Source organism: Rhinatrema bivittatum, chromosome 2 (genome assembly GCF_901001135.1).
Source record: "Rhinatrema bivittatum chromosome 2, aRhiBiv1.1, whole genome shotgun sequence".
In the NCBI taxonomy this organism is placed as follows: Eukaryota; Metazoa; Chordata; class Amphibia; order Gymnophiona; family Rhinatrematidae; genus Rhinatrema; species Rhinatrema bivittatum.
In genome coordinates, this window is record NC_042616.1 from 632,188,068 (window position 1) to 632,215,920 (window position 27,853).

The following is a 27,853-nucleotide window of genomic DNA, read 5'->3' on the forward strand; positions in this document are numbered from 1 at the left end:
CTAGTTACAAGAGCATCTACTTGCCTGCAAGAGCCGAGAAGCCGGCTTTTTATCCTCCTGCAAACAAGGGACCTGGGCTTCCCCCCATCTATTTGCCATCTTTTCCAACTCACTGCCAAACAAAAGGGAATCCATAAAGGGCAGCTTGGTGAGATTGGACTTAGAAATAGTGTCGGCCGACCAATTACGCAGCCACAGCTGCCATCTAGACGCTATTACGGAAGCAACTCCTCTGGAAGCTGGTGAACCAGGTCACATCCTGCATCAATCAAGACAACAGTCCCCGATTCTATCACCAAAATGGCTCTGCCAGAGTCTTGCGTAAGATGTAAGGTAGCTCAAGCCACTAAGGCATAACAAGAAGCAACGTACAAATTAATCGCCATGGCCTCAAAGGCTTGCTTAAGATTGCCTCAATCTTCCTATCCTGAGTATCCTTCAGAGCTGCCCCTCCCTTCCATTGCTATGGTGGTTCACTCAGTCACAGAACACATCAGTGCATCTGCTCTCTGGCCTGTGGATCCAAGGGGTATAAACCCAAGGTGCTTCCCCCTTTAAAGGTCATCTTTGATGCACTGCATTCAAGGTCAATCAACTCTTGAAGAGTATCCAGAAGGGGAAAGAAACATGAAGTCTAGCGTAGAGTGACCAATATGGGGTCATCCTTCTGCACACCCGAAGAATCACTCCCAGCCATTCCAATGGTCTTCAGAGTCTATGAGATCAGACCAGGCAACGCATCTCTATGTGGCTTTAAATCTGGGAGACTCTCCCCTTTCTCAAGAGGGGAACAACATCACTGTCATCATCACTGTCATCTTGAGCCACATCAACTCGAACACCATCAGGATGTGCAACACCACAGCATTTGCCTGTGATAGCAGACACAGGGGAACCTCAAGCATGCGATCTTGATTTAGAAGGTATTGCCAACTCCGAAGGACGCCCCTATAGAAAGGTCTCCAATCCCTGGAAGAATTCCACCCAGGAAAAGGTGGATGGCTCCAGACCAGTCCCCACAGGCCCAAATCTGATGTCCTGAGAGTGAGTCTCCCCTAAAGATGACTCAGCGAGCAGATTAAGCAAAGAAGGGGTCACACCCTTGTTTCGCTTTTAGCCCCACTCCCCTCAAATCAAGGGAAAGGATCATCGTCGGCAAAATCATAAGGAGGCAAATCTCCTTGAGCATCCAGGCAGTGCTGACACAGGCTTGTGGAAAGCTCTGGCTGTATTGCTCTTATATGGCATGTCGCACAAATGGCTAAGAGCTTGCACTTCTTTGACGGCAGAGCCATGGTTGTTATGCGTTCAATGCACACGCAGCACTCAGATACAAGCTTAACTACGTGCACAGTTATGTGCTTAGCAATATGCACAAAATGAGCTGAAATACACGCACAGCTACTCACGTGCACAAAATGCGCTCAATGTGCTTAACTACGCTCACAAATATGCAAAAACGTACGCACACAACAGGGGATGCAGATGTAGGCGCACAAGAAAGCGCACAAGCGTGTGCTGACGTCACAAACAAAATTGCACGAAAGAACCACCCCTTTGTCTGAGGGGATTGGGGCCAAAGGAGAGACAAAGGTGTCCCCTTCTTCGGTTGAATCATCTTCAGGAGAGACTCGCTCTCAGGGCATCAGGTTCAGGCCTATGGGCTCAGGACGGAAGCCTAGCCAAACGGCTGTTCAACCAGCAGTGCTTGAGCTGCCTCCACACTACTCAAAACTCCCCAGAGACATGAGCAGAAGACACCGAATGCCAAGGAAAAGAACCAGGTAGGCATTCACGGAGCGGGATGCCAGTGGCCAGTAGTTGGTGTTCCACTTTCAAGCAACAAAACACTGCACGGAGCGGCAGTAGCCACAGAGGCATTCACGGAGCAGGATGCCAGTGGCCAGTGGTTGGTGTTCCACCTTCACGGAGCGGAAGGATGGAGGGCTGCCATCTCAAAAAATTAAAAAAAAACAAACAAGCAAACAAAACAGGGGTGGGTAAGGGGCAGGGGTGTGGCCTGCTGGTTGCGGCGGTTGCTACCCCTGATTGAGCTGGATGTTCACTAGGATGGCGCTGCTCTCTGCATTGGTGGAGGGGTGGAAGGGAATTGGGGCCGGAGGGTGCTGGAAGCCAATAGAGACGGGTGGGAGGGAGGGAGAAAAAGGGGGGGAAAAAAAATGGATAAACTGCGTAGCTTGCTGGGAAGACTGGATGGGCCGTTGGTCTTCTTCTGCTGTCACTTCTATGTTTCTATATATGTAAAATAATTACATTTTCTTTTTCCTCTCTTACCTTTTTCTTTTTAAATAAAAACTTTTACCTGAGCTCAGCCCTCCCTGGCTGAGAGCAGGAATGGGTTCCTGGTTACGAGGGGAGAGGGCGAAAGCCTTCACCACCAAGCCGCTCTTGGCCTGCAGCTGCTAATTTTTTTTTAAGTCCACACCAGAACAAAGCTAATGGACTGACGGCTCTCAGCTTGAGGGAGGGACCCAACAGTATCACCTCAGGAGGCAAGCGGTGCTATTAATCATCTCATCATTCTGTTTTCTTCTATTTCTCCTTTGTTTTGTTTTTTTGTTTTTTTAAACAGGCAATCCCCAGTAAGGAAATGCATGTCCACCATCTGCTGGAAAGAGAGAATATTTGGTGAGCTGATGTCAGGATCTGCGATGTCAGCTTCTTACTCCATCTCCATCTGCTGGTAGAGGTGCATAACCCACTGGTAGGGATTGGCCTGCAGAGGAACTTACAGATTATCATCTTGCATCAAAAGTTTATAATCAAGGTAAAGAACTAATCTCCAAAATTTATAAAGTTAACCTCACAGTAGTTGCTTTGGAGAGGGTGAAGTTTCGATGGGCAAGAGATATTGGGCAGGCAATCCCAGAGAAAATCTGACTAAGAATTTTTCAAAGAATTACAAAGGGTGCTCAAGAGAATAGCTATAAACTGTTGAATCACTGGTACTATAAGCCAGACAGATTAAAGAATATGGGTCTCCTAAATTCTGGGTATTGAAGAGAATGTGGGGGGCACAGAAATGTTTTCACACATTTGGTGGGAGTGTCCTCACATTAAGATAAATTAAGATGAAATTCTCGTTAGTAAATCCCCCAACTCTCTTATTATTCTTCTAGTCTCCCTACTAGATCCAAGGGAAGACGACTTAGCCAGGTTGTACATATGCAGGTAGTGGCCAGGTAAAACATAGCCTGTCATTAGAAAATAGCTTCCATTCCAAGGATATTTGCTTGGTGGCAGGTTTAAACTATAGAATGTGTTCCATTTCAAGAGAAGGATTTTTATTGTAATGTGCCCGAGGTATGGGAACCCTTTCTTTCCAAGGCGAGTGCCATATTTGATACTATAGAATGTCCTGATGATTAAATCTTAGGCAATGTTAGTCGCATTAATGTATATAAGGATAGGAATGGAATGATTTTAGAATTCAACAAGTGATATAACAACTATGGTCATAAAGTGTTTCCAAAATATATGGATTGGTTGTAAATTTAATGTCTGCTAAAATTAGCATCTCTAGTATGTGGGCCTAATTGGAAGGATACTAAACTGTCTTTTGTATTCTGTTCCTTAAGGGGCAGGAAACTAATAATTATAATTCATCTTATTATTTCTGTATTTGAATCTTGCATTGTATTATGACTATGTGTTTTAACTGTTGCATTCATTCAATAAAGTTTTAAAACTCAAAAATAAAGCACTTAGCAAACAGCACCTAAGGATATTTGAAAGAAACACAAAATGACAGAACAGTAATATTGTAGAGATTGTCAAGGTTCTTTCAATATTTATAGTGGAACACTGTACTTACAGTTCCTGCGCTGTAACTACAGACTCTCCGATCTGGTGCCATGCACTCTCCTCCATTAACAACCAAAATCTGGTGTAGAATGCCAATTTTATACTTTGTCTGAATAGCATGTTTAAGGTCTGCCACCCTAAAAAAAAAAGCACATATACATCAAAGATTTTGAAATGAAGTTCTCACTAAATCAAAAGGGGTTTTTTTTTAAATGTGGGAACAAAAACAGAATACTAACAAAATGGCTTATTCTCACATATAGAACTCTAAAGAAGATGTCAGCAAGCCAGATGGTGTGCCCTACAAAGAACAGGCCATCCGGACTAATCAATCATTCACCTTCAATAGCAAAATATCCTTTAAAGTCCTCCCTCCCCCCCTTTTTTTTTTTTTTTTTTTTTTTTTTTTAAAGTTTTACTTGCAAAAATTGTTATTTTGAAAATGAACATTCTCAAATCAGTGTCAGTTTGAAGACCTTCTTTAGAGTTCTATATGTGAGACTAAGCCATTTTGTTTGTATTATGTTTGTTATTCCCTTTTTTGTTTTGTTGATACACTTTTATGGGATACAACAGTTCTTTTGGTATATTAATCTTAATATTAACCATGATCATATACGCTTATATATTTTTTTTCTATTTAACTTTTATTGAACCAATCATAAACAGCTACAACAAAGGCAATAATATAATGCATAGAAAAGTGTACATATATACCTTTAAACATGCAGTTAACAAGGAGTTTTCAATTTCCACCCCTCCCCTTCCTCCTAATCTCCCCACCCACCCCTTAATCTCCATAACAGCTGCCAACCAAATTTCTTCTTTACGGTGAAGTCTGTGATATAAAAATTAACTTCAGGCATACTATACTCAGTTAGTGGACTTACACCAAATCATGATTCTTTATGTAAAGCAGTCAGCTTATCCATGTAAAACCCATTCCATAGAGGCTATATTAGAGATGCAAAGGAAGGAGCAGCTACCCATCTCCAGAAAGCAGCTAGGAGTAGAACTAAGCAAATGGGGGAAATATCTCTTCCTATTTTTCAGAGATGGGGATAACTGGGCCTAAACGTTTTTGGTCAATTAAAGCAACATTAAAAAAGACTTAGCTTTGAGGACCTAGTGGAAAAACTTGGCCTGTCAAGAGAGATTTGAGTACATCCCAATCTGACATTTTTTTGTCAAACAGAATGGTGGTGGGTAAGGTCTTGAGAACCCTAACAGCTTTTGAAGTATTGTGCTCTAAACTTGGTAAAACAAGGGGACTTATATCTAAAATAGATACCCTTGTTGGATACAGGGCTTGATGATCCTTGATCTGCCCCAGTATGGCAATTTTTATGTTCTTTTTGGCCAGTCAGCCTAGCGGAAATGCAGTATGGACATAATGACAACAGCAAAGAACAGAAAGGAGGTGACACTGAGAGTGCCTCTATGCAAGAAGAACTGCAGCATGCACCTTTCTATCACATTCATCTCTGCAAATGTGCCATGAAGGCTCCAACTGGTGGCATTTTGCAGCCTCGCAAGGCTCCACCACACAGATGCTGCCTCACTGCAGCAGCACTGTTGGAAATGGACACTGTGCCAATTGCCCCAAAAATCAGACTGGTCCAGAGTTCACTGGCAATAATCGGGAGTAGCAAAAGGTTGCAGAAAATCTCCTTCACAGCTTATCTCCACTTCCTTCACTTTGGCTGCCTCCTATGCACAGCACCTTCAACAGTACTGCGACTTCTCAGCTCTGGGTTTGCTGTGGCCATTGAAACCGCCAACATTCCCCCAAGCTGTGAAGGTAATTGGAGGAGTCGATTAGTAACCGTCCACTATGGGTCATCTTCTTTGCTGGTGAGGCATGGGAATCATTGCCAGCCCTGCTTTCATAGCACCGCTGCTCATTGCAGGAGGGGAGAATGTAATGGGGAAGGCTTCCTCTATGGCCAACATTCAGATACGGGAGGGAAATGCATGACAGGCTGCGAAAATGAGTTCCAGCAGCCAGGCCCTAGTTTGGGGACTCCTGGCTTATGTCAGACTTGAAATTTAAAGTTTCAAATCAGGATGCTTTCCTTCTACAACTGGACACTGTAAATCAGCAACTGGATTCTACACGACCTTCCTAAATAGCAGTGGAACAGGACAATTTGATGATCTATTCCAAAATTGGAGGCTCTTGAAAATTGAGCTAAATGCCTGAATTTAAAGCTCCTTAAGTTTCCTCAAGTTAACATATAAATCAGCAGTGTATATCTACACTGTATAATTGACACAAGTTCTACACTACTTCCTCCCACCCCACCTTCTCCCCTCCCTTCCCTCACCACCCCCACCGTTTTTCCTAAATTATTTTACCAACAAGCCCCTAATCCTAAATTTATTTTATCAACAACACATTCATGTACATATGTTATTTCCTATAACCTTTTGTTATATCCTATAAACTCTTGTTCCATGTACTACTGTTATAATATGTTATAATTGTTTTTTGGTTACCATGTTATAATGTAAAATAGGGCGGATTACGCCCTATTCTCTTGGTTATCTGGAAACCGATGTGATATCTCGATTGAATGTCGGTATATAAAAGAAATAAATAAAAAAATAAATAAAAAAAGGAAAAAACAATGGAGGCTATAACTCCCTCCCAACTAAACTTTACTACTTACCTTATAATAAGCAGAGTGGGCCTCTAGGCGAAAATTATGAAACAAGGACAACTTTCCCTTGATAGCTTTGTATATTCAGTGAAAGATTCATCCCACGAATATTTGGCTAAAATTATCAAGATAACTTTACCCAGATAACTTTGCTGCTATCCGGCTTACTGCACATTGACCACATTGTTACTTGTATAGTGCTACCAGGTATGAGCAGCACTTTCCAGACACACATTATAGACAGGCTGCTCCTTGGAGCTTACATTTTAGTAAAGACAGACAGAAAAACAAACATAGAAACATGACAGCAGAAAAAGACAAATACGGCCTACCAAGACTGCCTGTTCACACCAAATATTCAGCTTTACAATCCCTACCATTCCCTCAGTGATTCTGTGCGTTTGTCTCATGCTTTCTTGAATTCAGATACTGTTCTTATCTCCGCCACCTCCATGGTGAAGCTGCTCCATGCATCTACTGCCCTCTCTGTAAAGAACTATTTCCTTCGATTACTCCCGAGTCTACCCCCTTTCACCCTCATCCCATGAGCCCTCATTCTACAGCCTCTTTTCCTTTGAAAAAGAGGTCCGCCTCCTTTGTGTGCAAAACTTGAAGTTACTTAACTGTCTCTATCAGATCGCCCCATCCCAGAATTTGAAACAACAACGAGGGCAGCAAGGACATGACTGAGAAGAATTAAAATAAGAGGGATTAATTGAAGGAGGAACAAGATTATATTCTTATTATATCTGTTTGTAGGTAGCTGTAACAGTGTTGATTTATTGTGGTACTCTCATGTAATTGACCTGTGTCTGCTAGTATTAGGCTACAAATTTTCCTTTTCATTGCTTATTTCTTTTTATTTGCTCCCATATTTCTGTATTGGGTCTCCCAGTTAGTGCACTACAAAAAGTAAACATTATGTTTAGATAGAATTTCCTGATTTTTATGTTTTGATTATACTTTTGGTGTTAACACACACATTATTTTCTTAGTTCAAGTGCACTGACCTTTAATTGAAAACATATGATTAAAACAAATTGATATTTTAACACTTTCAAACATTACTGAATGTCTTACAACAATCAGTAATTTAGTGCTATTACACAGGTTATTTAGATTTATATTCCGCTTTTCGCACTTTTTTTTTTTCAGTGCTTCAAAGTGGATTACATTCAGGTACTGTAGGTATTTCCCTATCCCCAGAGGGCTTACAATCTAACAGGCCGATACAGTAAAGCGCGGCCGCAGTTACCCCGTTTCTAACCCACTTTGGACGCCCAATTTGGACGCGTAAGGTGAACCCGCGATTCAGTATCCGGTTTTACGCGTCCTTACCGCTTCTTGAAATCAACGCATAACCCTTTCTCCCCGCGGCATGTAAATGACATGTTAATGATCGGATTAGCTATTCCCTCCGATGCAGTTATGTGCGCCCAGATTATCGCCTTTTTAACCAGCTATTTTGCTGCGTCTTTAACCTGCAAATTTACCGCCTACCCTGACCCTGGCGTTAGTGTGGTGTTCAGTCAGCTTCCTGTTGCCTTGAGCTGTATCTTCGCCCCCTCTGGATCCCTCCTTCAACCTTCTCTGCAGGCGACAACCCCCCCCCCCGCGAGGAGAGGGGAGCTGGAAACCCCGAAAGCCTTCCCTTCTCCTCCCCGAGCGTGGCGGAGCAGTTTAGCAGGGAGGTCGCGGCGTCCGTTCATGTGAAAATACTTAAACCCTGTCCTAAGTGCCTGGCCAGGTCAATACAGGAAACCCTATTATTTACTATCTATATTTAAAGAATTTATGCTACTCACCCTCTAGTTCTTTGGAGGGCCACGGGGAGTCCTAGTTGTTGCTGCTCAAGGCTTAAGGCAGCGGGAGGTCGCGGCGTCCGTTCATGGACAGATTCCTGGAGGGAGAGACTAGACGAAGCTAGAGTGTCTCCTTGAACCAGCAAGATGAGCCGCAACCTCCCGCTGCCTTGAGTGCCTGGCTGGGCGCCCAAGCCGCTTGGGCACCCAGCCAGACAGTGGGAGGTCGCGGCTCATCTCGCTGGTTCAAGGAGACACTCTAGCTTCGTCTCGTCTCTCCCTCTCCCAGGAATCTGTCCATGAACGGACGCCATGACCTCCCGCTGCCTTGAGCTCCTGGCTGGGCGCCCAAGCCGCTTAGGCGCCCAAGTGGTTTGGGCGCCCAGTCAGGCGCTAAAGGCAGCGGGAAGGTCCATGAACGGACGCCGTGACCTCCCGCTGCCTTAAGCCTTGAGCAGCAACAACTAGGACTCCCCGTGACCCTCCAAAGAACTAGAGGATGAGAAGCATAAATACTTTAAATATAGATAGTAAATAATAGGATTTCCTGTATGGGCCTTCCCGCCGCTGCCTTGAGCGCCCAGCTGGACGCCCAAGCCGGACGTCCGAGGTCACGGCTTGGTCGTCCAGCCTGGTGCTCAAGGCAGCGGGGGTCTGTAGAAAAGAACTTACCTGGTGGAATGACATTTAAAATGACATTTGAAATGCAAGTACCAGAGCACCCAGGATACTGTATAGGCGCCGTATACTGCTCTATACAGTAAAATGGATTGCGCATGCCTACCGCTTCACAGACGCGCTTTGGACGCGGCTTGCATTTGCGTTTCATTTGAATACTGAATCGAGCGATATGTGAACCAAATTGTGCGCGCGGCAATCGAGCGGGCGCCCGGCACTGCCGCACTTTTTCTTACGCGTCCTTACTGTATCGGCCTGTAAGTTTGTACCAGAGGCAATGCAGGGTAAAGTGACTTGCCAAAAGTCACAAGGAGTGACAGCAGGACTCGAACTCTGGTCTCTTGGATTGTAGCTCACTGCTCTAACCACTAGGCTACGCCTTCACTCCATTCAAATTCAATCTGGCTACTGAATGACAACTCAGTGTTTAAAAGACTGTCCTTTCAATGACTAATCACATGGGATCCAATGATTACTAGGATACAATGAGAAACAAATATACATTTCAATTATACTTGCTCTAAATATTTATGTTCTTCCTTCACCATCCAAAGTTGTGAAATCACAGACTCATCTAGAATACAATAACCCAGCCCTCAAACATCCTTCACATGTAATGTACAAAAAAATAAACCAATGCATACAAAGTAAACTATTAGCATATTCACAAAAGCTTACTTCACTACCTGGGACTGGGCATCACTACTGTAGCTTTAGCATTAACTTCAAAATTAAAGTATAGATGGCAATTCTTAAAGATATATATGCAGGTAAATGGCCCTGCTGAAAACTTCCTTTTTTGGTAAGTATACTCGGCCTACCACATTGTGTGTAATTTAGACATGACAAAAAGAGATATTATCTAGGTCAGGGATAAGCAAACTGGGGAAGGGGGGGGGGGGGGGGGGCCCTGAACAATCCTGAAGGGAGGCATGATGGCTGTCCAATCAGGGTAGAAAAAAATGGCTGGAGGGAGCACAAAAAAGAAATCTACTACAACAGCATTTAACTTTCAAAAAGGTGACTATGATAAAATGAGGAAAAAGGTTAAGAAAAAACTGAAATGAGCAACTGCAAAGGTTAAGAGTTTAGCTTAGACATGGATGTTGTTTAAAAATACCATCTTGGAAGCCCAGAACAGATGTATTCCACGCATCAGAAAAGGTGGAAAGAAGGCTAAACGACTACTGCATGGTTGAAAGATGAGCTGAGAGAGTCTAAAATATCTTAAAGAACATCTGTTAAGAAATGGAAAAAGGATCCAAATGAAGAAAAGAGGAAATGGCATAAACATAGAAACATAGAAATGACGGCAGAAGAAGACCAAATGGCCCATCCAGTCTGCCCAGAAGACCAGAACTGTGAAGGACTTCAAAGGGGCGTGGGATAAACACTGTGGATCCATAAAGTCAAGAGGCCGCCAATGAAGAGTGGGTGACTCGCCAGAATGATGGCTACTGCCTGGAGTCAATACCCTTATTAAATAAACATACACATGCTTACTGTGACTCCAACATCGCTCTAAGCTTCAACAGCAAGAGGAAATGTGGAAAAAAGGATTCACACTCACAAAGAGGGGAGTAGCTGGCTTGTTACGGCAGTTACTACCCCAAATCAAATAAGCCTGATACTTCACTTTCAATGCATATACAGCATAGTTCTCTGATTCAACGGCAGGGGAGAAGAAAAACTGATACTTCACACATCCAGCAGAGCTCTCTGCTTCAACGGAAGGGGAGAAGAAAAGAGGGTTCGCACTCACAAAGCGGGGAGTAGCTGGCTTGTTACGGCGGTTACTACCCCAAACCAAATGTGCCTGATACTTCACTTTCGATGCACATCCAGCATGGCTCTCTGCTTCAACAGCATGGGAGAAGACTGATACTTCACGCATATCCAGCATAGCTCCCTGCTTCAACGGCAGGGGAGAGGAAAAACAACCAATAAGGGCTGTATAACATAGTCTGGGTAAAACAAATAAGCATGGGTGTAGCTTGCTTATTGCGGCGGCTACTACCCCTAACTAATCAAGCTAGATATTTCACTTGGATGCAGTTCCATCACTGCTCTCTACATTAAAGGTGGGGGTATGAAATGCAAAGCACTGATAAGGAAGGCAAAGAAAGAATTTGAAAAGAAGTTTGCCATGGAAGCAAAAGTTCATATTAAAAACCTTTTCAGGTACATTCAAGGTAAAAATTCTGCGAGGGAGTCTGTTGTACCATTAGATGATCAAGGGGTAAAAGGAGCACTTATGGATGATAAAGCTATAGCAAAGAGATGAAATTAATTCTTTGCTTCAGTATTCACTGAGGAAAATGTAAGATATACCCATACCAGAAATGGTATTCAAAGGTGATGATTCAGAGGAACTGAAACAAATCTCAGTGAACCTGGAATATGTACTAGGGCAAATTTAAGTGTAGCAAATCACCTGGAGTGCTGAAAGAAATGAGAAATGAAATTGCAGACTTGCTATTAGAAATTTGTAAACCATCAATATCATCATCTATGGTACCTGAAGACTGAAAGGTTGTCAATGTAATGCCAATTTTTAAAAAGGGATCAAGGAGTGATCCAGAAAATTATAGACCAGTGATTGATGTCTGTGCCAAGCAAAATGGTAGAAACTATCATAAAAAATAAAACTGCTGAATATATAGATAAGCATAGTTTAATGAGGCTAAATCCATGTTGGGTTTGACAAGGGAAGACTTGCCTCACAAATTTGCTACATTTTTTTAAGGTGTAAATAAACATGTGGATAAAGGTGAGCCAGTTGATATAGTGTATCTGGATTTCCAGAAAACATTTGAAAAAATTCCTCATGAGAGACATCTTAGGAAATTAGAAAATCATGGGATAGGGGGCAGCGTCCTATTGTGGATTGCAACTAGTTAAAAGACTGAAAACAGAAAGTACAGTTAAATGGTAAATTTTCCCAGTGGAAAAAGGTGAATAGTGGAGTGACACAGGGATCTGTTCTGGGACTGATGCTTTTTAATATATTTATATATAACCTGAAAATGGGAAGAGTAAGTGAGGTGATCAAATTTGCCAATGACACAAAATTATTCAAACTTGTCAAATCACAAGAGGAGCTAGAGAGATGACATGTCATGGCTAATTCAGCCCTGTTTGTTGACAGAATTAATAGGTGCAAAGTATGCACTTCCTTTGTATTTCAGTACGTTTTCCTTGAAAATTAGCATTCTACAAGCACCTGTGTATTTTACAAATACATAGACTATATGAAAATTAACCTCATGATTTCACAAGCCTTAAATGTCACAGGGGCCGACCAATGGCACCGGTAGCCCCTGTGACATAGTAAGGGCAAAGGGTCGCGGCACCATTTTGATTACTGGCAGCAGATGGCCCAAGTGCAGGAGATCACTCCCTGACCCTCGCTGGACACCAGGGACTTTTGGCAGGTCTTTGGGGGGGGGGGGGGTCAGGAGGCTCGGGGGTTGTAGTTAATTAAATTTAAAGGGTTGGGATGGGGGGGGGGTTGGTATTTTTTTTCCCACAGAAAGAGAACGATAAAAAGTTTTCTGATCTGGGGAGTGGAACGAAATGGCCCTCCCCAGACCCGAAAACGAAATGGGGACGACAACGAAATGGGGACGACAAAAAAAATGTTATGCACTCCCCTAATTTGCTCCATAAGACACACAGACACCCGGGAACAGAGCCGGTTTAGCACACCAATTTTTTAAATTTTTATTTTCCCCCTCTGAATCCAAGGTGCGTTTTATGGTCAGGTGTGTCTTATGGAGCGAAAAATACAGTAAGTAAAAGTACTCAGGTAAGTAAATTTTTAAACACTTACAGAAAAATGGGGGAAAAGATCAACACCTGGAAAACAATGAAAATTAATGCTTATAGTATGGGGAACAAAGTCTCAAATGTAGTAGAGGACACAAAGACATGGTACATAGAGAATCATGACTGGGATATAGTTTTAATCAGGCTATTTCTAGGCAATTTCAATCTGCCATATGTTAACTGGGACATCCTGGCTGTACTGCCATAGAAGCAGAGGGATCCTGGAGTGTTTACAGGAAGAACTGTTTCAGCAACAGGTCACAGAATCGACATATGAGGGTGCAATACTAGACCAGATATTTACAAATAGAGAGCATGTTTCTGATGTCAAAGTGGGGATTACTAGTGTACCATAGGATTGTGTGATTCAGAATTAGAATACAGGTAGTGGTGGTTCGTTCAAAGGCAAGCATCCTAGACTTCAGAAAAACTAAGGGGGTCATTTATCGAAATGCGCTAAGGCGTTTTCGCATGCATTAAGGGCTTATTGCATGCGAAAAACCCCGTTAACGCATGCGATAGCACCATATCGTATGGTGCAATGCAAATCTGAAAAAGAGGAGGAGTTAGGGGCGGGAGTGGGCTGGGTTTGCCAGTCTGTGAAGTGCTATCGCACAGACCTAACGCCGATTTTAACTACAGCTTTTTCAGTAGCGTTAAGCTATGTGATAGGTTGTGTAACGGGGCGGTAAGGTGTTAGCGCATTTCGCGATGTCTCCTGAAAGGCCTGTTTTAGTGGGTTTGAAGCTCCCGGAACACAGAGAGAGAGCGAGCGCGAGAGAGACTAGCCAATATGTCCTTTCCCTAGATAGGTATTTGTATCCCTATGGGAGGCCCACCTAGTGACTCAAGGTGAGGTTTAGGTATTAGTGTAAGGGGTTAAGGGCCACTTTGATATTCAACGTGAGAAGCACGAACAGAACAGTGGTCTCTTGTGAAGATTTGATGACCTACAGAGAGAGGAAACTCACCCAAAGATGAGATTTGTGCAATGTTCTCTCCACCTAGCTTGATGTTACCCAGGTAGAGTGACCATCAAGCTAGGTTGAGAGAACCTTGCACAAAGATCATCTTGGAGTGAGTTTCCTCACCTCGAAGGTCAACAAACCTTCACAAGAGACCACTGTTCTGTTCGTACGTCTCACGTTGAATGTCAACACCAATCCAGGACCCAATGAAGAATTTGGCAACTGAGAGGATTTAGTCACCTTGGAGGGGGTGTGCTCCTGGTGAACCTCCTCAGACTGGCTGGACTCTGCTGCGAGTGTATGGGACTAGAACCACCTTGTAGTAATTTCTGATGGAGTGTCCCCCTGTAAGTGGAGATGCTAGGACTCTTCCTTGCAGGAATAAATCTGATGACTTGGAAAAGAGAGGTTGGAGAGTACTCTCCTTATCCTTAGAAGCCAGAGAGGTGAAGAAAGTTTTCACTAATTCCACCACTTGTTCCAAGGGCTGACATGCTCTTTGGCCAGGTGTTGAAAGTGAAACATCTTCTGATACCAGGATGGAATCCCTTGGCATATTTTCTGGATTTTTCAAGATTTGCACCAGAAGCCAAAATTCAGGAAACTAAGGAACAGATAAGATCCGGCATCTCTTGACAAAAACCTTGTTCCAACAATCTCGATTGTGACATTGCTTTGGTGACTGTAGAGTTAAGTGTATTATGTCACCTCTCCATATGGGAGTTACTGGTACAATATAAACAACTGAGTAGGTAGCACTGCCATCCAGTGCATCAATAATGGAGCAGTCTGTTCGACATTCTGAGCATTATTGGCATCAGGGCTCAATGCACTGCATTATCCAGGGCTCAATGCCTCAAGTGTCTGGTCTTTGTACATAGACTGTCCTGGAGCAAGAAGAAGGTGTGTCTGATGCATCAACGGTCAGTTGATGTGTTCTTTATGCCAGATGCACCGCCGGTTCCACAGAACTTTTTTTTCTTAGTTCTAAGATTACGTGACCCTGAGGACTTCGCCTGTTCCGCTGACAGGGGAGATCTCTTAGAAGAGCTTCTGGCTCAACTTTACATCTGGGGAAGTCAAGCTCCAGGAGGAGGATCGACTGCGTTTCCTAGGAGTCTTCCGCAGTTCCTCCATTTTCCAGGCCCTGGATTTCTGTGACTGTGGAGACAGGCAGTCACAATGATAACAGTTTGCTTGCTCATAATCCAATCCAAAGCAGCGGTAGCAGAGATCATATCAGTTGGCAACGGACATCTTTCTACCACATATACAGTCTTTTTTCAGTGCTTCAAAGTGGATTACATTCAGGTACTGTAGGAATTTCCCTATCCCCAGAGGGCTTACAATCTAAGTTTGTACCTGAAGCAATGGAGGATAAAGTGACTTGCCCAAAGTCACAAGGAGTGACAGCAGGACTCAAACCATGGTCTCTTGGTTTGTAGCTCACTGCTCTAACCACTAGGCTATTCTTTCACTCCATTCGAAAAAAGTATGAACGATATGATTAATAGAAAAAAAATTTCCAGAGAAATAGGGTACATGTCTGTGCTGAAACTCTGACCAAAAAAAAGACTGAGAGGACTCATGAAGCAACATCTGCGTGGAAATTCCCGCACATGTTCAGTGAGCTTAAAGATAAGGATCCCTTCGGCACCATCGGATGACAACCCACGTGTCATTGCTAATTCAGTCCAGCTTGTTGACAGAGAAACATTGCTTTGGTATAGAACAGCATGACAATAAAATACATAATGCCACAATTATTTGCATCACACTCACAAGTCATAGTTTCCTTAAAAGCAAATTTGAAAATCTGAAAACAAACAAAACTCAAGTCTCTTACGTTTGTACTGCAAGCTCAGTGTCAAATGTAAGCGTAGTTCCAGTGTTGACCAGAAATACATACAGCTTCATGATGTCATTAAGCTCCTTCCGTTTTCACTTTCCACTTTGGTGTGGTCATTTAGAAACTGTAAAAGTCACACGAACTATTAGTTTTATCAACACAGGGCAACATTTCCAAAAAAAAAAAAAAAAAAGGAATAATAAAAATTCATTAAAAATAATTTCATAACACTATGTATAAATTGAAAGCAAAGTAACACTTGAAAAATAATTTGCAAAACAAAAAGTGAAAGCTGTTACCTTATTTTATAAACACTATCTTCTAAAACTTTCTGATGTATTCACTTGGTCAAGTAACAATTGAAACTCCCAAAAAGCAAATGTTGCTTACCTGATGTAACAGGTGTTCTCACAGGACAGCAGGATGTTAGTCCTCACAAATGGGTGACATCGAGGATGGAGCCCACCACGGAAAACTTCTGTCAAAGTTTAAACAGAACTTTGACTGGCCCCTACTGGGCATGCCCAGCAAGGCACTGACCCTGCAGCCAGCAGGGGTCTCCCTTCAGTCTGATTTTCAAAGCTACAGGCAGTGCCTAGAAAGTAAAAACAAAACGAACCCAACACCGCGGGGTGGCGGGCGGGTTTCGTGAGGACTAACATCCTGCTGTCCTGTGAGAACACCTGTTACATCAGGTAAGCAACATTTGCTTTCTCACAGGACAAGCAGGATGGTTGTCCTCACAAATGGGTGAGTACCGAGCTGAGGATGTCCTGACTTGCACCAAATGCACCCAACGACGTGCAACAGGCAGTACAAGTGGGGTGGAATTTGGGAAAGGGCATCCGCACCCTACCGGGAAGGTGGAAGGGTGTTGGTACATCAGGTTGGAAAAAGGTTACGCAAGACAGATTGGCCGAAGATGGAGTCCTGTCTTCCAGCTTTGTCCAAACAATAGTGGGCTGCAAAGGTATGGAGAGAACTCCAGGTTGCAGCCCTGCAGATGTCAGGAAGCGGCACCGATCGAAGGTGTGCCACTGACGTCGCCATGGCCCTCACAGAGTGTGCTTTGACACGGTCTTGGAAAGGAATGCCAGCCTGCTCATAGCAGAAAGAAATGCAGTCCGCCAACCAGGAGGAAAGAGCCTGCTTACCCACAGGTTGTCCTAACTTGTTAGGATGGAAAGAGACGAATAATTGAGTGCTCTTCCTGTGAGAAACTGTACGGTCTAGGTAAAAGGCTAGAGCTCGTTTACAGTCTAGGGTATGCAGGGTCTGTTCTCCAGAGTTGGAGTGGGGCCTGGGAAAAAAGATAGGTAGTATAATGGATTGATTGATATGAAACTCAGAAACTACCTTAGGTAAAAATTTAGGGTGAGTGCGGAGTACCGCCCGGTCCTGCAGGAGTTTAGTGTAAGGCGGATAGGTAACTAGGGCCTGTAATTCACTAACCCTGCGAGCTGAAGTGATAGCCAAAAGGAATAACACTTTCCATGTGAGATACTTTAACTCACAGGAGTGCAGAGGTTCGAAAGGAGGTTTCATTAGACGACCAAGAACCAGATTAAGGTCCCAGGATGGGGCCGGAGGCCGTAAGGGTGGCTTCAGATGGAGCAAGCCTTTAAGAAAACGTGTTACTAGGGGTTGTACTGAAATAGGGACACCCTGTACACCTTTATGGAAGGCGGCTACCGCACTGACATGCATCCTAATGGAAGAGGTTTTAAGACCTGATTCAGAGAGATGCCATAAATAGTCCAAGAATTTGGAAATTGGACAGGAAAGGGGATCAAGGGACTGAGAAGTGCACCATGATGTGTACCTTTTCCATTTGTATGAGTAAGACTGTCTTGTGGAAGGCTTTCGTGAAGCTATCAGGACTCGAGAAACGGAATCTGAAAGGTTGAAAGGCTGAAGGACTAACCTTTCAACATCCATGCCGTCAGGGACAAGGCTTGGAGGTTGGGATGGAGGAGGCATCCGTCGTTTTGAGTGAGCAGATGCGGGTCCTTTCCCAGAGGAATGTGCCTGCGGATGGAGAGATCCTGGAGTATTGGAAACCATACTTGGCGTGGCCAGTAAGGTGCTATCAGGATCATGGTTCCTCCGTCCTGGCGTAGCTTCACGAGAGTCTTTGACACAAGAGGAAGTGGGGGGAATGCGTAGAGCAGACCGGTTGTCCACTTGAGGGAGAATGCATCCCTCGGCCGAGAGTTCTGGCTCCGAATGAGAGAGCAGTAATCGTCCACTTTGTGGTTCTGAGGGGACGCAAAGAGGTCTATGCGGGGAGAACCCCACTTGTGAAACAGAGAGGTCGCTACCAGAGGATCGAGTGACCACTCGTGCGGTCGGAAGACACGGCTCAGCCGGTCTGCCAATACATTGTCTACTCCCGGCAGGTAAGTGGCCCTGAGGTACATAGAGTGGGAGAGGGCTTCCGCCCAGATCTGCGCAGCTTCCTGACACAGAAGGAAGGAGCCTGTGCCTCCCTGCTTGTTTATGTACCACATGGCCACTTGGTTGTCCGTCTGGATTAAGATTATCTGATGAAAGAGATGATCTTTGAAAGTGCGGAGCGCATAGCGGATTGCTCGAAGTTCCAGGAAATTGATCTGGTGTTCGGCTTCCTCGTTGGACCATAACCCTTGGGTTTGAAAATTGTCCACATGGGCCCCCCAACCGATGTGGGAAGCGTCGGTGGTTAGGATAACTTGCGGATCCGGTGGAAGAAAGGGTAAGCCCTGAAGGAGGTTGACCTGAGTCGTCCACCAAGTTAAGGATAGGCGCAGCGCTTGTGTGACTGTGATTATGGAGGACAGAGGCTGAAAAGCTTGAATCCATTGTTGTCGTAGAGTCCATTGTGTTACCCTCATGGCTAGTCTGGTCATGGGAGTGACTTGAACCGAGGATGCCATGTGTCCTAGGAGAACTAGGAATTGGCGAGCTGTGGCAGTGTCTTGAGACTGGAGCTGGTGAGCTAGGGACATGAGAGTTTGGACCCGTTGTAGCGGAAGGTAGGCCTTTGCCTGTAAGGTGTCCAAGTCTGCCCCAATGAAAGATAAGGTTTGAGATGGGACGAAGCAAGATTTCTCGTAATTGACAAGAAACCCTAAGGAAAGGAGTGTGTTGATTGTCAATTGTAGGGAGGACCGGGCAATCTGAGGGGTGGAGGCCCTGATCAGCCAGTCGTCCAGATAGGGGTATACGTGGACACCTTCCTTCCTGAGGAATGCTGCTACAACTACGAGGCATTTGGTGAAGACCCGTGGAGCAGATGCCAGACCGAAAGGCAGTACTCGGTATTGATAATGGTCGCGGCCTACGAGAAACCGCAGATATTTGCGATGGGATTGTGTTATCGCAATATGGGTATAAGCTTCCTTGAGGTCGAGGGAGCACAGCCAATCCCCTTTCTGCAGCAGAGGGAGTAACGTGCCCAGGGTTACCATCTTGAACTTTTCTTTTTGCAGATACTTGTTGAGGGCTCGAAGGTCTAAAATTGGACGTAGCCCTCCTGATTTCTTTGGAATTAGGAAGTATCTGGAATAGAATCCCTTGCCTCGTTGAGAGGGAGGAACGAGTTCTATAGCATTTGATTGCAGAAGAAGAGATACTTCCTGTTGTAATTGAGCCAAATGGCTGGATAGACTCCACGCTTGAAGCGGCGGGGAGTCTGCCGGAAGAGTTATGAAATTGAGGTGGTAACCCTGTGCGATAATCGCCAGCACCCACTGGTCTGAGGTAATCCGTATCCAATGCTGTAGAAAGTGGCACAGACGACCCCCTACAGGGATGTGGGGGAGTGGGATATGGCATGTGCTCCGAGTCGGGAAGTCAAAGGCCTGCCGCAGGCCCGGGGGGTGGGGCTACAGCAGGTCTTTGTTTCCGAGGTTGGCGTGGCTGAGGTCTGGTGGAGGATCGAGCCGGACGAGGCCTAGTCGACGGAGGGTAATAACGACGTGGCCGAAAGAATGACTTTTTGGAGTCCTTCTTAGGTGGTGGTTTGGAGGATACCTCAGATGGAACAGACGAAAGTTGTTTCAAACGTCTCGTGGTGATCCTTCAATTCCGCCACAATTTGTTGAATCTGTTCTCCGAACAGATTATCCCCTAAGCAGGGTAAATCGGCTAGACGATCCTGAACCTCTGGGCGAAGGTTGGATGATTTTAACCAAGCCCAACGTCTGGCTGAGATGGCAGTAGCTGAGACTTTCGTGGAAGCATCGAAGATATCGTAGGCCGTTCGGATCTCGTGCTTCCCAGCTTCAAATCCTTTGTGAAGGAGGGCTTGAAGCTGTGGCTGGTATTGGTCCGGTAAGGTGTCAGCGTAGTCCTGCATTTGTTTAAGGATAGCTCTGTTGTACTGAGTCATATAAAGTTGGTATGAAGCTATACGAGATATCAACATAGCCCCATGATACACTTTCCTTCCCACACTATCAAGAAATTGGTTGTCCTTGATAGGGGGAGTGGAAGAGTGTGGCTTTAAACCGCTTGGCTTTCTTTTGCGCAGACTCAACTACAACAGAGCGATGATCCAGTTGAGACTTCTGAAATCCTGGTGCTGACTGAACGAGGTAGGTTGAGTCAGCTTTTTTATTGACTGGTGACACAGATGAAGGTGATTCCCAGTTTTTCTTTAAAAGATCCAGAAATACTTGGTGAATGGGGATGGAAGCGATGATCTTGGGGGCATCCAGAAATTGGAGCAGCTCCATCATTTGGTGCCTGTCATCGGTCTCAGATTGCAGCTGAAAAGGCACAACTTCTGACATCTCCTTTACAAAATTTATAAAGGAGAGATCTTCAGGAGGAGATCGTTTTCTACTCTCTGTAGGAGATGGTGGGGATGGTAATCTGTATCTGAAGATGAATCATCACCCCAGGTATCATAAGGATCATGTAAGGTTTGCTGTCCTGAAGGACCTGGTAGAGGATCCAAAGGCATCGATGGAACCGGTGCTGCAAGCGGAACAGTGAACGGCATCGAGGGCTTCGGGGCCCACCGATGGAATCGGTGCCGATCTTGGAATCGATGGAGCCGAAGGATAAATCGGTGGAAAGGTATGTGAAGGCACCGATGGAACGACACCGGACGGAGGAATCCGGAACGGTGTTTCTCCTGTCGATGAATGTCCTTCCGGAGATGATGGTGTAGTCGGTGCTAATGAAAAACACCGATGGAAGGGCGCGCATAAGTGCCTCCATACGATTTAGTATCGGTGCCAACGCTTCCACTATAGGCTCGGTGGTCGGTTCCATCCTCGGTGGCAGAGTCGGTGCTGAGGTCGGTGCCTGAGGCGGTGCCCGGAATCGGTGCCGGAGGCGGTGCGGTGGAGGCTGGAATCTTCGCATCGCATTCTCGATGGCCTCCTGGACCAGCCGGTCCAGTTCTGCCCGGAGACCAGGGGTAAGCATACCCGGCTCGACGGGAAGAGGGAGGCTGAGGCAGGGCCGGAGGGACCACCGTAACCGGTGGGATCACGGCCCCCGCACCCCGGGAGGGTGAGGGTTTCCTCGGTGCCTGCGAACGAGACGTGACGGTGCCAGGTCCGACCGAGGCTTTTTCTTCGGTGGCTCGGCCTGTTCAGAGGTCGATGGTTGCGGATCCTCGACGGGCCGAGACTTGTGCCGTCGATGGCGATGCTTATCCTTCCGATCTCCTCGGTCATCCGGGGAGGGGACAGGAGTCGACGGCCGAGAAGTCATCGATGGTGGACGGTCACCGGCGGGTTGACGATGGTGGTGCAACTTCGACGGTGCCGGTTCCGATGACGTCGATGCTATCGATGGCGTTGGGGTGGGTGCATGGAAGAGGAGCCCCATCTTCTCCATCCTGGCCTTGCGACCCTTAGGTGTCATTAAGGCACATTTGGTGCAAGTCAGGACATCATGCTCACTACCCAAACATAAAACACAAACCCTATGGGGGTCAGTGATGGACATAGTCCGGGTACAATCCGGACATCGACGGAACCCCGTCGCCATGGCTTAAGGCCAAATTTAGGCGCGGGCTCAGTAAGTTCCCACAGGCCTCAAGGGCCAAAATCGACGGCCGCCGATTAAAAAAGGGAAAAAACTTACCGGTTTCCGCGAAAGTGACAAAAATTTGTCGAAGGGAGACCCCTGAGGGGCAAATTTTCTTCGGATAGAAAAAAACCGAATTCCTGTCAGGAACGTGGTAAGAGAGCTCCTTTCACCGCGTGGCAACTGCTGCGCGGAAAAAAGAAGACTGAAGGGAGACCCCTGCTGGCTGCAGGGTCAGTGCCTTGCTGGGCATGCCCAGTAGGGGCCAGTCAAAGTTCTGTTTAAACTTTGACAGAAGTTTTCCGTGGTGGGCTCCATCCTCGATGTCACCCATTTGTGAGGACAACCATCCTGCTTGTCCTGTGAGAAAGCAAATGTTGCTTACCTGATGTAACAGGTGTTCTCACAGGACAGCAGGATGTTAGTCCTCACAAATGGGTGACATCGAGGATGGAGCCCACCACGGAAAACTTCTGTCAAAGTTTAAACAGAACTTTGACTGGCCCCTACTGGGCATGCCCAGCAAGGCACTGACCCTGCAGCCAGCAGGGGTCGCCCTTCAGTCTGATTTTCAAAGCTACAGGCAGTGCCTAGAAAGTAAAAACAAAACGAACCCAACACCGCGGGGTGGCGGGCGGGTTTCGTGAGGACTAACATCCTGCTGTCCTGTGAGAACACCTGTTACATCAGGTAAGCAACATTTGCTTTCTCACAGGACAAGCAGGATGGTTGTCCTCACAAATGGGTGAGTACCGAGCTGAGGATGTCCTGACTTGCACCAAATGCACCCAACGACGTGCAAACAGGCAGTACAAGTGGGGTGGAATTTGGGAAAGGGCATCCGCACCCTACCGGGAAGGTGGAAGGGTGTTGGTACATCAGGTTGGAAAAAGGTTACGCAAGACAGATTGGCCGAAGATGGAGTCCTGTCTTCCAGCTTTGTCCAAACAATAGTGGGCTGCAAAGGTATGGAGAGAACTCCAGGTTGCAGCCCTGCAGATGTCAGGAAGCGGCACCGATCGAAGGTGTGCCACTGACGTCGCCATGGCCCTCACAGAGTGTGCTTTGACACGGTCTTGGAAAGGAATGCCAGCCTGCTCATAGCAGAAAGAAATGCAGTCCGCCAACCAGGAGGAAAGAGCCTGCTTACCCACAGGTTGTCCTAACTTGTTAGGATGGAAAGAGACGAATAATTGAGTGCTCTTCCTGTGAGAAACTGTACGGTCTAGGTAAAAGGCTAGAGCTCGTTTACAGTCTAGGGTATGCAGGGTCTGTTCTCCAGAGTTGGAGTGGGGCCTGGGAAAAAAGATAGGTAGTATAATGGATTGATTGATATGAAACTCAGAAACTACCTTAGGTAAAAATTTAGGGTGAGTGCGGAGTACCGCCCGGTCCTGCAGGAGTTTAGTGTAAGGCGGATAGGTAACTAGGGCCTGTAATTCACTAACCCTGCGAGCTGAAGTGATAGCCAAAAGGAATAACACTTTCCATGTGAGATACTTTAACTCACAGGAGTGCAGAGGTTCGAAAGGAGGTTTCATTAGACGACCAAGAACCAGATTAAGGTCCCAGGATGGGGCCGGAGGCCGTAAGGGTGGCTTCAGATGGAGCAAGCCTTAAGAAAACGTGTTACTAGGGGTTGTACTGAAATAGGGACACCCTGTACACCTTTATGGAAGGCGGCTACCGCACTGACATGCATCCTAATGGAAGAGGTTTTAAGACCTGATTCAGAGAGATGCCATAAATAGTCCAAGAATTTGGAAATTGGACAGGAAAGGGGATCAAGGGACTGAGAAGTGCACCATGATGTGTACCTTTTCCATTTGTATGAGTAAGACTGTCTTGTGGAAGGCTTTCGTGAAGCTATCAGGACTCGAGAAACGGAATCTGAAAGGTTGAAAGGCTGAAGGACTAACCTTTCAACATCCATGCCGTCAGGGACAAGGCTTGGAGGTTGGGATGGAGGAGGCAATCCGTCGTTTTGAGTGAGCAGATGCGGGTCCTTTCCCAGAGGAATGTGCCTGCGGATGGAGAGATCCTGGAGTATTGGAAACCATACTTGGCGTGGCCAGTAAGGTGCTATCAGGATCATGGTTCCTCCGTCCTGGCGTAGCTTCACGAGAGTCTTTGACACAAGAGGAAGTGGGGGGAATGCGTAGAGCAGACCGGTTGTCCACTTGAGGGAGAATGCATCCCTCGGCCGAGAGTTCTGGCTCCGAATGAGAGAGCAGTAATCGTCCACTTTGTGGTTCTGAGGGGACGCAAAGAGGTCTATGCGGGGAGAACCCCACTTGTGAAACAGAGAGGTCGCTACCAGAGGATCGAGTGACCACTCGTGCGGTCGGAAGAAGACACGGCTCAGCCGGTCTGCCAATACATTGTCTACTCCCGGCAGGTAAGTGGCCCTGAGGTACATAGAGTGGGAGAGGGCTTCCGCCCAGATCTGCGCAGCTTCCTGACACAGAAGGAAGGAGCCTGTGCCTCCCTGCTTGTTTATGTACCACATGGCCACTTGGTTGTCCGTCTGGATTAAGATTATCTGATGAAAGAGATGATCTTTGAAAGTGCGGAGCGCATAGCGGATTGCTCGAAGTTCCAGGAAATTGATCTGGTGTTCGGCTTCCTCGTTGGACCATAACCCTTGGGTTTGAAAATTGTCCACATGGGCCCCCCAACCGATGTGGGAAGCGTCGGTGGTTAGGATAACTTGCGGATCCGGTGGAAGAAAGGGTAAGCCCTGAAGGAGGTTGACCTGAGTCGTCCACCAAGTTAAGGATAGGCGCAGCGCTTGTGTGACTGTGATTATGGAGGACAGAGGCTGAAAAGCTTGAATCCATTGTTGTCGTAGAGTCCATTGTGTTACCCTCATGGCTAGTCCTGGTCATGGGAGTGACTTGAACCGAGGATGCCATGTGTCCTAGGAGAACTAGGAATTGGCGAGCTGTGGCAGTGTCTTGAGACTGGAGCTGGTGAGCTAGGGACATGAGAGTTTGGACCCGTTGTAGCGGAAGGTAGGCCTTTGCCTGTAAGGTGTCCAAGTCTGCCCCAATGAAAGATAAGGTTTGAGATGGGACGAAGCAAGATTTCTCGTAATTGACAAGAAACCCTAAGGAAAGGAGTGTGTTGATTGTCAATTGTAGGGAGGACCGGGCAATCTGAGGGGTGGAGGCCCTGATCAGCCAGTCGTCCAGATAGGGGTATACGTGGACACCTTCCTTCCTGAGGAATGCTGCTACAACTACGAGGCATTTGGTGAAGACCCGTGGAGCAGATGCCAGACCGAAAGGCAGTACTCGGTATTGATAATGGTCGCGGCCTACGAGAAACCGCAGATATTTGCGATGGGATTGTGTTATCGCAATATGGGTATAAGCTTCCTTGAGGTCGAGGGAGCACAGCCAATCCCCTTTCTGCAGCAGAGGGAGTAACGTGCCCAGGGTTACCATCTTGAACTTTTCTTTTTGCAGATACTTGTTGAGGGCTCGAAGGTCTAAAATTGGACGTAGCCCTCCTGATTTCTTTGGAATTAGGAAGTATCTGGAATAGAATCCCTTGCCTCGTTGAGAGGGAGGAACGAGTTCTATAGCATTTGATTGCAGAAGAAGAGATACTTCCTGTTGTAATTGAGCCAAATGGCTGGATAGACTCCACGCTTGAAGCGGCGGGGAGTCTGCCGGAAGAGTTATGAAATTGAGGTGGTAACCCTGTGCGATAATCGCCAGCACCCACTGGTCTGAGGTAATCCGTATCCAATGCTGTAGAAAGTGGCACAGACGACCCCCTACAGGGATGTGGGGGAGTGGGATATGGCATGTGCTCCGAGTCGGGAAGTCAAAGGCCTGCCGCAGGCCCGGGGGGTGGGGCTACAGCAGGTCTTTGTTTCCGAGGTTGGCGTGGCTGAGGTCTGGTGGAGGATCGAGCCGGACGAGGCCTAGTCGACGGAGGGTAATAACGACGTGGCCGAAAGAATGACTTTTTGGAGTCCTTCTTAGGTGGTGGTTTGGGAGGATACCTCAGATGGAACAGACGAAAGTTGTTTCAACGTCTCGTGGTGATCCTTCAATTCCGCCACAATTTGTTGAATCTGTTCTCCGAACAGATTATCCCCTAAGCAGGGTAAATCGGCTAGACGATCCTGAACCTCTGGGCGAAGGTTGGATGATTTTAACCAAGCCCAACGTCTGGCTGAGATGGCAGTAGCTGAGACTTTCGTGGAAGCATCGAAGATATCGTAGGCCGTTCGGATCTCGTGCTTCCCAGCTTCAAATCCTTTGTGAAGGAGGGCTTGAAGCTGTGGCTGGTATTGGTCCGGTAAGGTGTCAGCGTAGTCCTGCATTTGTTTAAGGATAGCTCTGTTGTACTGAGTCATATAAAGTTGGTATGAAGCTATACGAGATATCAACATAGCCCCATGATACACTTTCCTTCCCACACTATCAAGAAATTGGTTGTCCTTGATAGGGGGAGTGGAAGAGTGTGGCTTTAAACGCTTGGCTTTCTTTTGCGCAGACTCAACTACAACAGAGCGATGATCCAGTTGAGACTTCTGAAATCCTGGTGCTGACTGAACGAGGTAGGTTGAGTCAGCTTTTTTATTGACTGGTGACACAGATGAAGGTGATTCCCAGTTTTTCTTTAAAAGATCCAGAAATACTTGGTGAATGGGGATGGAAGCGATGATCTTGGGGGCATCCAGAAATTGGAGCAGCTCCATCATTTGGTGCCTGTCATCGGTCTCAGATTGCAGCTGAAAAGGCACAACTTCTGACATCTCCTTTACAAAATTTATAAAGGAGAGATCTTCAGGAGGAGATCGTTTTCTACTCTCTGTAGGAGATGGTGGGGATGGTAAATCTGTATCTGAAGATGAATCATCACCCCAGGTATCATAAGGATCATGTAAGGTTTGCTGTCCTGAAGGACCTGGTAGAGGATCCAAAGGCATCGATGGAACCGGTGCTGCAAGCGGAACAGTGAACGGCATCGAGGGCTTCGGGGCCACCGATGGAATCGGTGCCGATCTTGGAATCGATGGAGCCGAAGGATAAATCGGTGGAAAGGTATGTGAAGGCACCGATGGAACGACACCGGACGGAGGAATCCGGAACGGTGTTTCTCCTGTCGATGAATGTCCTTCCGGAGATGATGGTGTAGTCGGTGCTAATGAAAACACCGATGGAAGGGCGCGCATAAGTGCCTCCATACGATTTAGTATCGGTGCCAACGCTTCCACTATAGGCTCGGTGGTCGGTTCCATCCTCGGTGGCAGAGTCGGTGCTGAGGTCGGTGCCTGAGGCGGTGCCGGAATCGGTGCCGGAGGCGGTGCCGGTGGAGGCTGGAATCTTCGCATCGCATTCTCGATGGCCTCCTGGACCAGCCGGTCCAGTTCTGCCCGGAGACCAGGGGTAAGCATACCCGGCTCGACGGGAGAGGGAGGCTGAGGCAGGGCCGGAGGGACCACCGTAACCGGTGGGATCACGGCCCCCGCACCCCGGGAGGGTGAGGGTTTCCTCGGTGCCTGCGAACGAGACGTGGACGGTGCCAGGTCCGACCGAGGCTTTTTCTTCGGTGGCTCGGCCTGTTCAGAGGTCGATGGTTGCGGATCCTCGACGGGCCGAGACTTGTGCCGTCGATGGCGATGCTTATCCTTCCGATCTCCTCGGTCATCCGGGGAGGGGACAGGAGTCGACGGCCGAGAAGTCATCGATGGTGGACGGTCACCGGCGGGTTGACGATGGTGGTGCAACTTCGACGGTGCCGGTTCCGATGACGTCGATGCTATCGATGGCGTTGGGGTGGGTGCATGGAAGAGGAGCCCCATCTTCTCCATCCTGGCCTTGCGACCCTTAGGTGTCATTAAGGCACATTTGGTGCAAGTCAGGACATCATGCTCACTACCCAAACATAAAACACAAACCCTATGGGGGTCAGTGATGGACATAGTCCGGGTACAATCCGGACATCGACGGAACCCCGTCGCCATGGCTTAAGGCCAAATTTAGGCGCGGGCTCAGTAAGTTCCCACAGGCCTCAAGGGCCAAAATCGACGGCCGCCGATTAAAAAAGGGAAAAAACTTACCGGTTTCCGCGAAAGTGACAAAAATTTGTCGAAGGGAGACCCCTGAGGGGCAAATTTTCTTCGGATAGAAAAAAACCGAATTCCTGTCAGGAACGTGGTAAGAGAGCTCCTTTCACCGCGTGGCAACTGCT

At 46.7% G+C, this 27,853-nt stretch overlaps 1 protein-coding gene across 1 annotated transcript in view; it reads right to left on the reverse strand.

Moving 5' to 3' along the window:
- The window catches only part of RB1CC1 (RB1 inducible coiled-coil 1), a 434,332-nt gene that overhangs the window by 369,056 nt on the left and 37,423 nt on the right, over positions 1–27,853 (reverse strand). The window contains 2 exon segments of the mRNA XM_029591270.1: positions 3,836–3,962; positions 15,611–15,737. Of these exon segments, the coding sequence (XP_029447130.1) occupies positions 3,836–3,962; positions 15,611–15,681 (198 nt within the window). The 5' untranslated portion in view covers positions 15,682–15,737.